At 39.6% G+C, this 14,653-nt stretch overlaps 1 protein-coding gene across 4 annotated transcripts in view; it reads right to left on the bottom strand.

Moving 5' to 3' along the window:
* Positions 1–14,653, bottom strand: part of ankef1a (ankyrin repeat and EF-hand domain containing 1a) — a 49,457-nt gene that overhangs the window by 29,551 nt on the left and 5,253 nt on the right. For 2 of the 4 annotated variants that reach the window (XR_015779063.1, XM_088089083.1), the window contains exons 4-11: positions 13,915–14,114; positions 13,684–13,833; positions 12,669–12,792; positions 10,633–11,455; positions 9,290–9,516; positions 8,433–8,581; positions 3,324–3,482; positions 2,490–2,653 (exon numbers count right to left, since the gene is read on the bottom strand). Coding sequence is in view for 3 of the 4 variants with exons in the window: in XM_088089083.1 (XP_087945209.1) it covers positions 2,498–2,653; positions 3,324–3,482; positions 8,433–8,581; positions 9,290–9,516; positions 10,633–11,455; positions 12,669–12,792; positions 13,684–13,833; positions 13,915–14,114 (1,988 nt within the window). In the remaining variant the exon portion in view is untranslated. Of the gene's footprint in view, position 1; positions 2,654–3,323; positions 3,483–8,432; positions 8,582–9,289; positions 9,517–10,632; positions 11,456–12,668; positions 12,793–13,683; positions 13,834–13,914; positions 14,115–14,653 lie in introns of those variants that run through there. The other 2 variants (XM_088089084.1, XM_088089082.1) reach the window with 2 other exon arrangements.

The raw sequence follows: 14,653 nt of genomic DNA on the forward strand, positions 1-14,653 counted from the left end.
AATAAGGACAGAAGCAACCGATTCTGTATTTATATGCAAAATCTTTATATTAGCTACATGTTCCAGTGTACTGACAAATATATATTTGTAAATATATTTTTTTGTTTGTTTGACAGCTGCCAAGAGATACAAACACTTCCTGCTAAGCCTTCTGTATATGCAATAGCGGATGGTGTGTAAAAATGATCTTTTTTTTTTTTTTTTTTTTATTTCGAACGTTTTGAAAACTGAAGCGGCATCACTTTACTGCTTTTCAGACACTTCAACCTACAAATATTCAAAACTTTGAACTCTGAGCAATCTGGTGTGATTTATTCCAAAAACATGCGAAACAAAAGCAGTGGGAAACTTGTCGAAATGTTCCACAGATTGCAGGACATTAGTAGAATTGGGGAGAAACAATGTTTTAAAAGCTAAGGAAAATGACCAGGGAAAAAAGCTAAGGGAAAAAACTATATCACTATGATAATTACAAATTTAAACTTATCTTACACAAATATTTTAATTTTTCAAGCACTTTTCACAGTTCATCTCCTTGTTTTTTCCTCTATTTGTTCAAATTCTGGGGTAACTGTCTTGTACGTTTTACATTTTTTGTGCAAATTTGCACAACTTGTAAGGAATTTGTAGATTTAGAAAATATTGTTTAAAAAGCTCAGGGAAAATGTCTTGGGGGAAAAAAGGCAAAAACTAGGGGGAAACTATATTTATAGCTAATTATCATAGTTACATATTTTAAATTATGTTAAGGAGTAGTTATAATTTGTAAGCATTTGTAAGCAAGTCATTTCCCTTTTTTTTGTTCCCTTGTGATTTTTTCCTTGCTAATTTTTTGGGGTATTTCTTCTTTTCTTGCTCACTGTCTTCTTCCTATGTTTTTGAGAGAAATCAAGTCAACTGGCTCCGGTTTCAAAGGGTTAAGTGAGTATTCTCCATATTTGCATGACTTTAAAATTTAAACTTTTTTTTTTTTAAAGTTAACATATTTAAATTATACATGTACTGTGCTTTTTAACAATTTCTACCAATGGATTTACATTGTTTTGATACCAAAGTTTAGTAAGATGATGTCTGTCTATGTTTATTAATGCAGCTTTGCTGAAGAGAAAATAATTAAAGTAAATACAGTGTCAACAATTGTAACAGGTGGCCAACTGTCATTGCCAGCTTTAGACTGACACAATTGCCATTTTCAAAGGCAGGGCCAGCATTGTGGAGGGAAAAATGTAATTGCACCCATCTACGCAAAATATGAATGTGTAAAATGTGAACGCAGCAGAGAGCAGAGCTGCTGTCCGTGCATATTCACACAGGAGGAGCAGCAAATGTTATTCATTATTTAAAAAGCTAGAAGTTCATGTTTCCTCTGTCATGTTTAAAAATACAGAATTAAGTTCTGCTGCCTTGCTGAAGCTTAGTGCTCTAAGCAGAAAACTGCTCCAGTTTCCTGAATCCCCCACGAACAGCAGTGTGTCCGGTGCAGGTGCAAACGGAGATGGCACTCTGATTGGTACACCCAAAACACACCTATCATTAATAAAATTTTAAGTATAACTGCCCTTTTTTGGTGCTTTTCTAGTGGTTGTACCTCTCAAAGCGCTTTCAAGTCACACCACACATTCGCATACACATTCACACACTGGTGGTTGAGGCTACCGTAAAAGGTGCCACCTGCTACTCAGTTCTAAAACACTCATATGCAATCACATAACCTACAAAATCTGACAAACCGATGTTATTTAAAATAATCTTGAACAATGACTGCCAACATACATTTAACTATTAATCTTAATTCATGTTTACTAAAGATTTAGCTGTATTTATTTAATTTTGTGAAGTTGTTGTAACTTAAAAATGACAAGTGAAATGACCTTATTCTTTCTTAGTTAGTCTGACTTAACTTGATCATGACAAAGAGGATTTAGCCAATTACGAAGTGAAGAGATCTGTGAGTTCTGTTTTGTTAAAATGTATTTAAAAACAGAAATATGATTGACTTGTTTGCAACAAGCAGAATATAGATATATAGCACAGTAGTTTGTTTTCTGAAGTTGCTAAAACCTAGAAAGATTGATTTAATTAAACTTGTCAAACTACTGGCCTGGCATGCATACTACAGCTTTTTACTGTTGTTTTTGCGGATCCGTGTACACAGGGATCACTCTCACAATGTTATCATATGAACCCAGATTTGCAAAGGAAAGACTTTTCCATGTTTAGTAGGGTCATTCTTGCCTAAATGTGGCCTTAGACATGTGGACGGGAAGAGCCAGGGATCAAATCTCCAACCTTCCGATTAGAAGACAACCTATTCTACTTCCTGAACCACAAGGAACGAAAGTGTACTTCCTTCGTGCCTCACTTTGAACCCAGATTAAGCACTGCATAACTAGCAAAGTGGAATTGGACATGTCCTAAATGCACATTAGTCCATGAATGTGATCGTTAAAATATAGCCCTAAGAATGTGAGTGTCTCTTGCTGCCTAACCTTTGGGTCTACTCTGTGGTTTTTTCCAGCTCCAGTGTTTTCCTCTGGATGTTCTGGCTGAACGGCATCATGAAGTCATCAAAGTCCACTTCAAGGGATAACAGCTCCTTCCGTCGCTCTATCTTTGACATTAGCTGGCTGGTGGTGGGCGGCTTCCCCCAAACCTGAAACAGATAGACAAGTCATAAAAACACAGCTGTGTGTGATTACTCAGTGCATTGGGTTCAGCGCTGGACTGAACTGCCCCCTTTTCAAATGTTTCTTGATTGGAAATGTTGCTGTTTCAGCAGTATCTTGTGCACGAAGCAGAAATAAAATGACTTTGGCATGTCATTAATGTGAAAAGTTAAGATTTATTTAGCAAGAATTTGCAAGTATAAATTTACAGCACTGTTTACAGTCAAACTGTGTGGATGGTTTGTGTAGGATAGTCTGAAGATGCCCTTTAGCAAGTTTTGTGTCACTTTACTAAAAAAGTGGGAGGAGACTGGGAAGCTTAATGAGTTTTACAGTTTTTATAAAAGCATAGTGATGGACTTCATAATTTGTACCACAGTAAAGTGTAGAAAAGTGTCTTCCCAAATACATTTTGGTGTAAGTTGCAAAAATGTAGCACATACAAATGATTTGGTATGAATTTTCAAACTTTTGAAATTTAGACGGTCGTTGTAGCGCCACCATCAGGACGATTGGCTTGTGTTTGCAGCTGCCCAGCCCTCAATAAGGCCTTCAAAATGTATCAGAATTGGTCAAAATGTATTTTGCAGGCATTTTATAAGATATTTTGATAAGACAGGAAGTGTATAGGAAGTACAGTGTATTGCGGCACCCTACCGTTTTTGGCACAAAGGTGATGTCTACAGTGTTGTTTTTCCCCGTTGTGATCCTGGTGTTGTGCAGGATGACACTCTTTGAATCCTTCTGAGGAGACGTCTTTCCTGCTGTTGTTGCGGTCGATGTCACTGCGTGCTCTGCACCTCCTGCAGCTACACCCTGTGGGAGACACCAACACTTTCACGTTTGCCTCATTTTATCCACGCTCTCTGTGCAATGGCTACAAGTCAAAGGTCAATTCACCGACAGTCTCCACCGCCACCAATTCAACATGCTGTATCTGCCAAAAAACAGTCGACGAGGCTCAACAGTGTGGAACACACCACTACAACGAGGGCCGCAGACACTCAACATCGGCCCAACGTGGGCTGATGGCCAACTATGGGCTTGTATTGGTGTGTCAGAGCCTTTAGAGAGCAGGGCTTGAAAGGGTTAAGTTGCATCATAAAAGCAAAAGGTACTTCACATATAAAATAAAACTGCAAGATAATGGTTACATGAAAAAGCTAGGGAGATACTTGTATATCAACTGGACAAAAACACTTTTTCAGACACTTGAATGCAAAAGTGCCAACTGTCTAAAGAAATAGCGATTTGCCCAGAGCAAAATATTCCACAAAAAAACAACAGAGAAAACTACAAAGAGGAGGGTAGATTTTTTTTTGTTTGTTTATCTTGTAACACACTTGACTTTGTTGGATGATAACATGCTGGGTAAAGAATCAATCTCCACATGCTTTGATTCAAAATAATAGCTATAAATCATGTTTCCATGGATGTCAGTTTTTGAGCCACGATAAAAAGCCAAAAGATGTTGAGAATTCTTGTTTTTAAACAAGCTGATAGCCGGAAATCCTTTTTGCTCTTTGCTTTTATTGCATCATTTTTGTAGGATATGTGGCCCCTAAAGGATGGTTGGGAGGGGTATGGAGTCAAAGGAGGAGCAGGAGGTAAAGAGTCAAAGGAAGAGCAGGTTAAGAGGAAAAGGGAGTCAAAGGAGGAGCTAGGGGTAAAAAATCAAAGGAGGAGCACATTAGGGGAAGCCCGAAGTGAAAGGGGGAGCATGGGGTAAAGAGTCAAAGGAGGAGCAGGTTAAGAGCAGAAGGGAGTCAAAGAAGGAGCAGGTTAAGAGCAGAAGGGAGTTAAAAGCAGAGCAGGTTAAGAGCAAAAGAGAGTCAAGGGAGGAGCAGGTTCATGGAAGAAGGGAGTCAAAGGAGGAGCAGGTTAAGTGGAGTAGGGAGTCAAATGAGGAGCAGGTTGAGAAGAGAAAGGAGTCAAAGGAGGAGCAGGTTAAGAGGAGCAGTGAGAAAAAGGAGGAGCAGGTTAAGAGGAGCAGTGAGAAAAAGGAGGAGCAGGTTAAGAGGAACAGAGTGAAAAAGGAAGAGCAGGGAGTCAAAGGAGGATGCTTATGCTTATGTTTGTGTCAAATTTAAAGAAATTCTCTCATAGTGTTTTTGAGATATCATGTTCATGAGAATAACATGGATGCAATGTCCACCTGACCTTAACCTTTGACCACCAAAATCTAATCAGTTCATTCTTGAAACCAAGTCAATGTTTGTGCAAAATTCAAAGAAATTCCCTCAAGGTGTGCTGTATGCATTGACATGATGAGACAGAAGAGGTCACAGTGACCTTGACATTTGACTAAGTGGATGTTTGTGCTAAATTTGAAGAAATTCTTTTAAGGTGTTCTTGATGCATAGTGTTCAAAAGAATAAGGACGGCAAGATGGACTACCCGAAAACACAATGATTTAGTACTATAGCCAGCGCAGAGGCATAAAAATCACTCCACTGTGAAATGAGTTAAAAAATGGTTCACAGATTACTGATATAAAGATACTAATTAATACTATAATAATACTATTAATAATACTATTTTTTCAGTAACCCACAGTTTAAGGCTTCTAACATCTGGTTAAAAATACTGGGGTTTTGGCCATATTTAACATTTGTGTCTCATTGACAGGATCCTTGCACATGATTGTAGGTGTAATAAGTATCCCAGGATCAAAACCATAAGTGCTGCAAGTATTACACATTGCAATGTGGAGCATGTACTTTGACTTGAGGGTGCACGCATTATTTACGGCGTCTGGCTTGCTCATGAGTCACAGTGGATGGAAATTTAATCAGTTTATCAGTTTCTTATAGCGTTAACTGAATTCATGGGATTCTGTCAACATTGTCATCTGTCATTTATTGCAGGCTAATACAGAAGCAGAAACAGGAAGTGGGCTGTTGCTCCTGTCCTCATGTATGAGTAAAAGAAAAACTCAGCATGTAGTAAAATCCACTATGCACCTGTGTGTATTTATTCTGACTGATGGACTTTCTCTGCTCCCACCCCAGACCTGCTGCTTACAGCAATACTGAACCATGAATATTCCTGAGGAATTTATGCTATAGCACCACTTGCTCCTTCCAGAGCCCTAATGACAAAATCCATACATGTCAGGTTATAGGAAATGCAAATTAAGGTGCCAAACATCCTCTACTTGTAACATAACACATCTGGTGTAATTTGCTTACAAGTTGCTGCCTTACAGTAATCAGATCTGAGTACAGGCTTAGGTTTCTCCTGCTGAAGGAGGAGGCCAGAGACCAGGGAGAGAGGGCACCTCCAGTCAGTCGTGGGTTAAGTTTTACTTTACTTAAAGGTCCAGTTTGTGGGATTTCGGAGGATCTATTGGCAGAAATGGCATACAATATTTATAATTATGTTTTTGTCAGTGTTTATTCACCTGAAACTAGGAATCATTGGGCCTCATTGACCAACTATTCGTAAGAGGACGTTTTTAAAAAGGTGAAGTGGGAAAAAAATGAGGGGGAATTGGTGGCATGTAGTGATTAATTAAGAGATTGCAACAATTTAAAACTTCTCCTGGTTAGAATTCATTCAGTTTTCATTATTCGGGAGTTTTTTTTATCTGGACCTATATTATCCACAGAGGTCTCTTCCTCTCCAAAACAAACAAACAAACCAGGCCATTAAAGCAGCTATAAACACTAATTAAAGCAGTTTCATGTTAAAATCAGTTAACCTCCAACACAATTAACATCTCAGGGATGGGCTGCTCACCTCCTCTCTCTTCAGTTAATGTGCGCTCAGGCGCTCAGGTTTTTACTGCATTATCAATAGAGGTCTCTTGCTTTCCCGAACAAACTGACAATGATGGTGATTTGAACTGATCAAAAACTGAATAAGATAGTTTCAGTTTAAAAATCCATGTCTTTCTGATGGCATGCCGCTGCAGGCGGCTAATCCAACACATGCTAATGTGAAGTGTTCTGATCACTTAAGATCCAGAAGTTCAGGAGTTTTTCACCGCAAGCCAAATTATTCACAAAGGTAGCTTCCTCTCCAAAACAAATGCATCCAGCTATTTAACTGCTAGAAAACACTGAATGTAGCAGTTCCATGTTACAAACAGTGTAACTTCAGCGCTACTCATTGCCGTTGGGCTTCTTCATGCAGTGGCTGCACAAAAACACAAATCTGTTGCTAGTGTTTGGTGTGACAGTTCTGGGCTACTGTAGAAACACGGTAGTGCAACAGGGCGATCTCCATAAACGAGGACCGGCTCCCTATGAAGATATAAGTTTAACGAGAACAAAACTGAGATCCTACTAGTCGGCCCTAACACAAAAAGAGAAATGCTTTTGAATAATCTGGAGAACTTGACTGGATTTAATCTGAGGTCACAAATCCTCAACTCAGACCTAAGCTTCCAGTCCCATGTTAACAAGGTGATGAAAACACATTTTTTCCACCTTAGAAACATTGCTAAAGTATGGCCATTTATAAATCAAAAATATGCAAAAAAAAAACTGATTCATGCCTGTATTTCAAGCTGACTCCATTACTGTGATGCACTTTTTACTGGGTTACCGAAAAAATCCACTGAGAGACTTAAGCTGATCCAAAACTCTGCAGCTCAGCTGTTATACAGAACCAAGAGGAGAGAGCACATCAGTCCAGTTTTAGCTGCTCTGCACTGACTTCCTCTAACATTTAGAACTGATTTTAAGGTCTTTCTCCTCACATACAAAGCCCTTAATGACCAAGTTACATCACTAACTCTCTTGTTCCTTACTTACCTTCACGAACACTGTGATCTGGTTTATGAGAGGTTCCCAAAAACAGCCAAAAGAAAACTGGGGATGCAGCATTTATCAGTTACGCCCCAAAGCTCTGGAACACACTGCCTATAGATATCAGAGAAGCCATCTCACTAAATATCTTTATAAGAAAACTAAAAATGTGTCTCTTCACACTTTAGCCTTTAACTAGCTCTAACTCAGATGCTTTGCATTCTGCTTTGCTATTTCGCACTGCTGCACCTCCCTAAAATGTTTTTTCGCCTTGATTTTATGCATTTTCTACACTCTGTTTTTATCCTTATTTAGTCTAACTCAGTCAGTTTTATCCATATGAATTCTATGTATTCTATTCTGATCTTATATTATTTTTACATGCAGGTTTTATTATGTCTTTATGTCTTCTGTGTCTTTACAAGAAAGAAATTACATGCACCAAGTGCTTCACATGATAAACAAATTGGGCTGCATTTCTTGTATGAAAGGTGCTATACAAATAAAGTTTATTGTTACGATTATTCTTATTGTCATATAAATGGCTCATACTGAGGTACGGAGAATACAATGAGATGATTATACACAAAAGAAAACATACTTACTCTATCATATTCCATTTCTGCTAATATATCCACCTAAATCCTATACAGTGGTCCTTAAAATTACTAACTGACAAAGAAGTTGCCTGGTGGTAAAATCTGAAAGTTCGGACAGCTCGTACTGATGTAAAATCTCTGCAGTACGGGGCTCGCATAAGACCAACACCGAGCGCTATGTGAAGGAGAAGATGCCCTTTTTAAGTTTGTGACTCCAGAGAAAAGGATGTGACTGCCCTGATGTTTTTTAATGGGTTTTGTAGGGAGTGAACAGTAAACAGAGAAATGGAAAAGAGTGAAATTTTCATCTTACACACACACACACAAGAAAAACAGGAAAAGTTTGAAGCCACAGGATTTTAATTTGATCGTAGTTGGCGGGTGAAGAGATTTTAATGGAGTTACTTTGGTACCTTTTGTTTAGCAGGTTTAGGCTTTTGATCTTTGCCCCCCTTCCCTTTGGCTGTCTCCTTTGGTTTTGGCAGAGAATCCATCTTGTCTTTGACTAAGTCGATAATCCTGCAGTCTGAAAAAGCTCTGGCAATGTCCAGGCAGTTTTGTTCTGATGGAAAAAAAACCAAAATACGGTCAATGGAATAACAGGACAAGTCAAAGCATTTCTTCAGAGAGTGACAGCTTGCCTAACAGTTAAATACTTAGTATGAACTGAATGTACTTTAACCCTTTACAACCTGAGCAAGGATTCAACTCTTTATTGTCATTAAAGCCATACAGTTCTTGAAAAGAACAAAATATACTTTGATGATCATTAAATATCTATAAATTATCAAATTGCCTTGATTTCTTACAAAAGTTACAAAATAAATAAATAAATATTAAAAAGAAAAAAGAAAAGAAAAAGAAAGTTTAAAACACAAACAAAAAAAGCAAATGACTTGGAAAATGTGCTTAAGAAATATAATAATTTTACAACAATTTCACATCTGTAATAATGACAATTACAAACAATTAAATACATTTTTCCATACATCAAAAAAACATATTCTAAACTTTCTAATGATTCCTTTTAATTTGTAAGACTTTTCCTGTGAAGTTCCTTATTGCATTTTTTTCCCATATTTTTTCAAGAAATTGCAACAATTTGCTCAATGATTTAAAATAAATACTAAGATGTGAAAGGAGTCTGAAAGCAGCAGAGGACAAGTGATGTCACTCCAGGTCTCACAGGGTTAAACCAAATCAAATGGCTTCATTCCATATGTAAATCAGACCTACTCCAAATTAAATTGCAACTTTGATCATTTCTAACCTTTCTTGTTCTCTGCATTGACATTGGCACCCGCCTTGATGAGGAAGTCCACACAGGAGGGTCGAGAGCTCTGGATGGCCTTCATGAGGGGCGTGCCTCCGCTGAGGGCCCGAGCATCGACGTTGGCCCCTGCTTCCACCAGAAGTTCAAGAAGTTGCAGCTGGCCAGCGTGAGCGGCATGGTGGAGGGGCGTCCAGAAGAACTGGTCACACGCGTTCACATCGGCCCTGTCAGGAACACGTGTCAGTTTAAAGAGCCCCTCACCAGGACATGAGCCTCGTTACACACAGACAACAAATCTGATCTGCAAGTCAAAACGCCCTCTGACTGTACCAAATAACTTTTTCATAAGTGTTCTCTCTGCAAATACATTTTATAGAGTGTAATACAAGCATTAATCTGGCAGAACAAAAGCTGGCTTTCAGTGTGAAGCGGACACAGTGTTTGTCACAGAGGTTAGTGCTGTCAGAGAACACGTGTCCACACATCAGGAAGGTGTCACTTCTGTATTGTTTGGCTGCGCTGTAAATGGATTCACTCTCCTCTTGTTTTATTTAAATTTTCACATTTTATTTTGCACTCTGATATCAATCAACCAATAGGCGAAAAGTTGACACCCCCATGGCACATAGGCCAGCCTCCCTCATTTGCGTAATGAGGTTGAAATCTATGTGGAAATGTGGGTGGAAAAGAAAAATGAGAGGTAAATAAGTTTGAGGACATAAATGGAGGGGGAGGCAAATAGGGAAAATAATAAAATAATAAAACTTTACAATAATAATAATAATAAACACATAAATAATTACAAAAATACTAAAACTACTACATTTAAAAATGGATAAATACATATGTAAAATGGAAAATTAAATGGCAAATTAAATAAATATTTTCATTTTTGCATTTCCATTTCTTTATTGAAACATTTATTTATTTATTTTTGATTTTGTCAGTTTCAATCCTCCATATCCTGTATTATTAAACCACAGTAACTGACATCACCACGAGCAGCTAGTGTCACCAGATCAAAGTTGTGCTGAAACCTCATGAGTTATAACTTTAAACCTGCAATATTTAAATTTTTGGGCCATTTAGGAGCAGCAGAGGCAAGTTGTAGACACAACACTGACATTTAATTTTAACCCTTAGGGCCCGCTTTAATATTACATACACTTGTATCGCTCTGCTTTTCAAAATCAAGCTTTAAAACAGACATTGATATTATTTTCTACTTTCTATGATTACATTTTTTAACCAACATCCAACTACAGCGCATGTCTGTATTGCTAAAAGAGGAGAAATCGTTGATTCCAATGGAACCAGAAAGCAAAGCCGCTGTGACTCACCCTTTACTGAGGAGGTACTGAGCCACCTCGTAGTTGCCGCTGGAGCAGGCCACCATCAGCGGGGTCTTGTAAAACTGATCCTGAACGTCCACAGGAACCCCCTGACTGAAAGCAAGGTCCAGAGACTCCAGGTCTCCGCTCTTCACACAGTAGTTAATATTGACGTACACCTTCTGTGGCTGCTCCACATACCACCCTGAGTCGTTTATTATGGGATGTTCTGGCGGGTGATCGCGGTCGAAGCGGCTGACGTCTGAGCGGTTGTAGTAGGTCTCGATCATGAAGTGGGGTGGGCCTCCGTCAGGTTGCCTGGGCATCAGCTCTGGCGGGAGGGTGCAAATGGGCAAAGGGAGGACAAATTTACCCTTCTTCTTTCCTCCCTTTCCTCCCTTTTCTCCCTTTTTCTTTTTCGGCATATACGAGGAGAGGAGGAATGGCTTCTTGATGTACTTGACGCCTTTGATGAAATCGTTAATATTAACACAGCCCTCTCTCCCCTTATCATGGGCTGCGATGACTGTGTGGAGCTGGTCCAGTTCAACAGGAGCTTTCAGTTCTTCTAACACTGAAATAAACACCTCGGTGGTCACCGTGTCGGATTTGTTCTCAAAGGCTTGCCGTAGCTCATCCTCGTATTCATGAGACCAGTCATGGAGGGTCAGGCCCCAGAGATCTGACATGAGGGTGGCCCCGCTGGATTTGTTGCCTTTCCCCTGTTGGCGCTCAGCTTTCCTCAGCTCCTTGGCTGCTACTTTGTGACCGGAATCTTTGGCAATCTGACGAGGCAGCAAACCTTCCTGGTTCTTCAGTTTGGGGTTACAACCTGAGCACAGAGCACACTTTTAGGAAAAACATAAACACATGGTAGAATTTCCTAACTTAATTTAGGACTGTTTTTGCAGCTGAATATTGCACCACTTTCTATATTTTGTTAAACACTCAACCCAGAAGAAAATCTAATTTCCTGGTTCTGCATGCATCATCAAAAGAGATATAAAGTTACAACATACAAATCCAAAAAAACACCAAAAGAGAGTGTGTTCTGACTCTGGAACAGCATTAGGACTAGTTACTATAGAGCAGGGCTGCAAGATCACCGCATGAGGTCATCATGACCTTGACCTTTCATCTTCAACCACCAGATTGTAAGTGGAGGTTTGTGCCAAATTTGAGGAAAGTCCCTCTTCAGGTATTGCATTCACAGCAATGAGACAGATGTAAGGTCACAGTGACCTTGACCTTTGACCACCAAATTCTAATCTGAAAATGTGATTAATTCATCATTGAGTCCTCTCAAATGTTAGTGTCAAATTTGAAGAAATTCCCTCAAGATGTTGAGATTTTCTTGAGATATCGAGCTCACAAGGCTGAGACTGACAAGGTCACAGTGGCCTTGACTTTTGACCTATGACAACCAAAATCGAATCAGTTCATCCTTTAGTCCAAGAGAATATTGTGTGCTAAATTTGAAGCAATTCCTCTACGGCTTTCTAAAGATAGCCTTAGAGGACGGGGAATAAAAAATCTTTGCAAAAAACTACGACTTGAAATACGGTTCTTCTCTGGTATTTTACTTCGTCTTTGGGGGCTGGATAGAAATGGTCACACACTGTTTAGCATCACCATATGGACAAGGACAAGATTCGGCGCGGTAAGACTAAGCCATGCAAGTCTAAGCACACACGGCAGGTACAGTGAAACTGTGAATGGCCCACTAAATCAACAGAATCATATTCTTCTTGGCCTCCATGCAGTCATCATGCTGCAGATCGTTGTTTTTTTTCAGGTGGTTGAACCTGTTGATTTTTTTATTGATTTGTGTCTCATGCACTCTTTGCATATTAGTTGTTGTTAATGCTTAACATCACTTGCCCTAAATCCAAACCTTTTCACAATATGTCAGCATTGCTTAAGCATAATGGGAATCCAATATTGTGATTGAGATAAATATCTGATTAACTGTGCAGCTCTATCAAACACAAAGCTTTCTTTGACTAATCTCTGAAAAGCAGAGAGCTGTTGGACTCTTAGCGCACCTCTCTGTGCCAGGAACTTGCAGCAGTTAGCGTTGCCCGTGGCAGCAGCGTAGTGCAGAGCTGTGCAGTCCTCTAGGTTGGTCACGCCCATGTCTGCTGAGTATGCAGACAACACCTGAATCACCTGGAAGACACAAAACACAACACAGCAACACATCAACAACACAGCCCTAGTATCTAAAATCCCATTCTTCTGATAATAATAGGTGAGTTAGAAATCTAGAAAAACAGATCATGTGGGGAGACAACAACAGCTCTTCCACTTTTATATATTGTTACTTTTTTAATTATTGAAAATTAGCACAGTTTCCAGATTTGTGTCACCAATTCAGTATCTGACAAAATATCTCCCATTCTGTTTTGAAGATATGATGTTGAGTTATGGCCAGAGGATATTATGATGACACAGTCAAGTTGACCGTTGACCTTTTGGACATAAAATGTCATCACTTCATCATTTTATTCGATTAGACTATTAGATTGTGTGAAATGTTGTCATAATTAGTGTATGAATTCTTGAGGTATGGCAAAAAACACGCTTTTCACAGGTGACCTTGACCTTTGACCTTTGACCACCAGATTCTTACTGGCTCATCCCTGAGTCAAAGTGGACATTGAGGAAATTCCCTCAAGGCCCTCATGGGAAATATCGTGTTCATGAGACTGAGACGGAAGCAAGGTCACAGTGACCTTTGACTTTTGAAAACCTAATTTAAACAGTTCATCCCGGACTCGAAGCGAATGTTTGTGCCAAATTTGAGGAAATTCTTTCAAGGTGTTCTTGAAATATCACATTCACAAGAATGAAACACATGCAAGGTCACAACAACCCTGACTTGAGACCTGTGACCCCCAAAATCTAATTGTTCATCCTTGCATCCACTCGGACACGCTAAATTTGAAGAAATTTCCTCAAGGCGTTCTTGAAATATCACATTCATGAGAACGGGACAGAAGGATGCAGAAAACATAAGACCTATGGTGGAAAGTAAGACTGGCTGAGCAGATACTAAACCTCAAAGAAGCCCCCCATGGCAGCGTAGTGCACTGCTGTGAAGCGTCTGCAGTCCAGAGCGTTGGGGTTTCCCCCTCTCCTGAGAATGGCTCTAACGAGCTGCAGAGAGCCGGCCCTGGCCGCCTCCATCAACGCTGTGATGCCGGTTTTCTGACAAGAGACAGGAGTCAGTGTTTCAGAATCAAATACTCCGTGCCACTTCACTGCCTCAGACCTCATGTCCATTTTTACCTGATCTGTTGCATTGGGGTCGGCCCCTGCGCCCAGCATGATGAGACACATGGAGGTGCACTCCTGGGCTCTTTCACACATGAGCTGGAAGACATGAGTCCCCTGCGCTGACACGTTGTTGACGTCCGCCTGGCACTTGAGGGCCACCTGCAGGCAGCGGCTGTGGCGCTTGGTGGGGTAGATACAGTAGAAGAGCACACCTGTAGACAGACAGAGAGAGGTTTGGAGCTGCATCTTGACAAAAATATTTTTCACATTGTTAAAAGCATTTTGGGTATGGGCCCCCTGGTAGCCAAATATCCATACAGCCACAATGACAGGGGACCAGTGTTTTTGGTCAGACCTTTCTTTTTATTCCCTCGTTACCTGTCTGTCCCAAATAACCACCTACCAATAAAGGCAAAAATATCGCAAAAATTCATTTTTTCTTTAATCAATCCATGGCAGCTTTTTGCAATGTTTAAATGAGAGTGGAACATTTTGCTTGCTGCTCTTTTGTTGCTGAGCATCTCGTGTATTTCATCTCTGTGGATCTTGGATCTTGGAGAACCTCTCTGAGCAATGAGCAGCGGAAGAAGAAATGACCCTAAAATTAGCAAGAAATTGGTAAAGTACAAGAAAATTACTTGAATTTTTTTCAAGGTTGAAAAACAAGGAAATTACTATGTTATGTTATTATGATAATCATAGTTTTTCCCTAGCTTTTCTTTTTTCCTCCCACAGGATATTTTTCCTGGCA

This window comes from Plectropomus leopardus, chromosome 16 (assembly GCF_026936395.1).
Source record: "Plectropomus leopardus strain MGB_pleo_1.0 chromosome 16, ASM2693639v1, whole genome shotgun sequence".
In the NCBI taxonomy this organism is placed as follows: Eukaryota; Metazoa; Chordata; class Actinopteri; order Perciformes; family Serranidae; genus Plectropomus; species Plectropomus leopardus.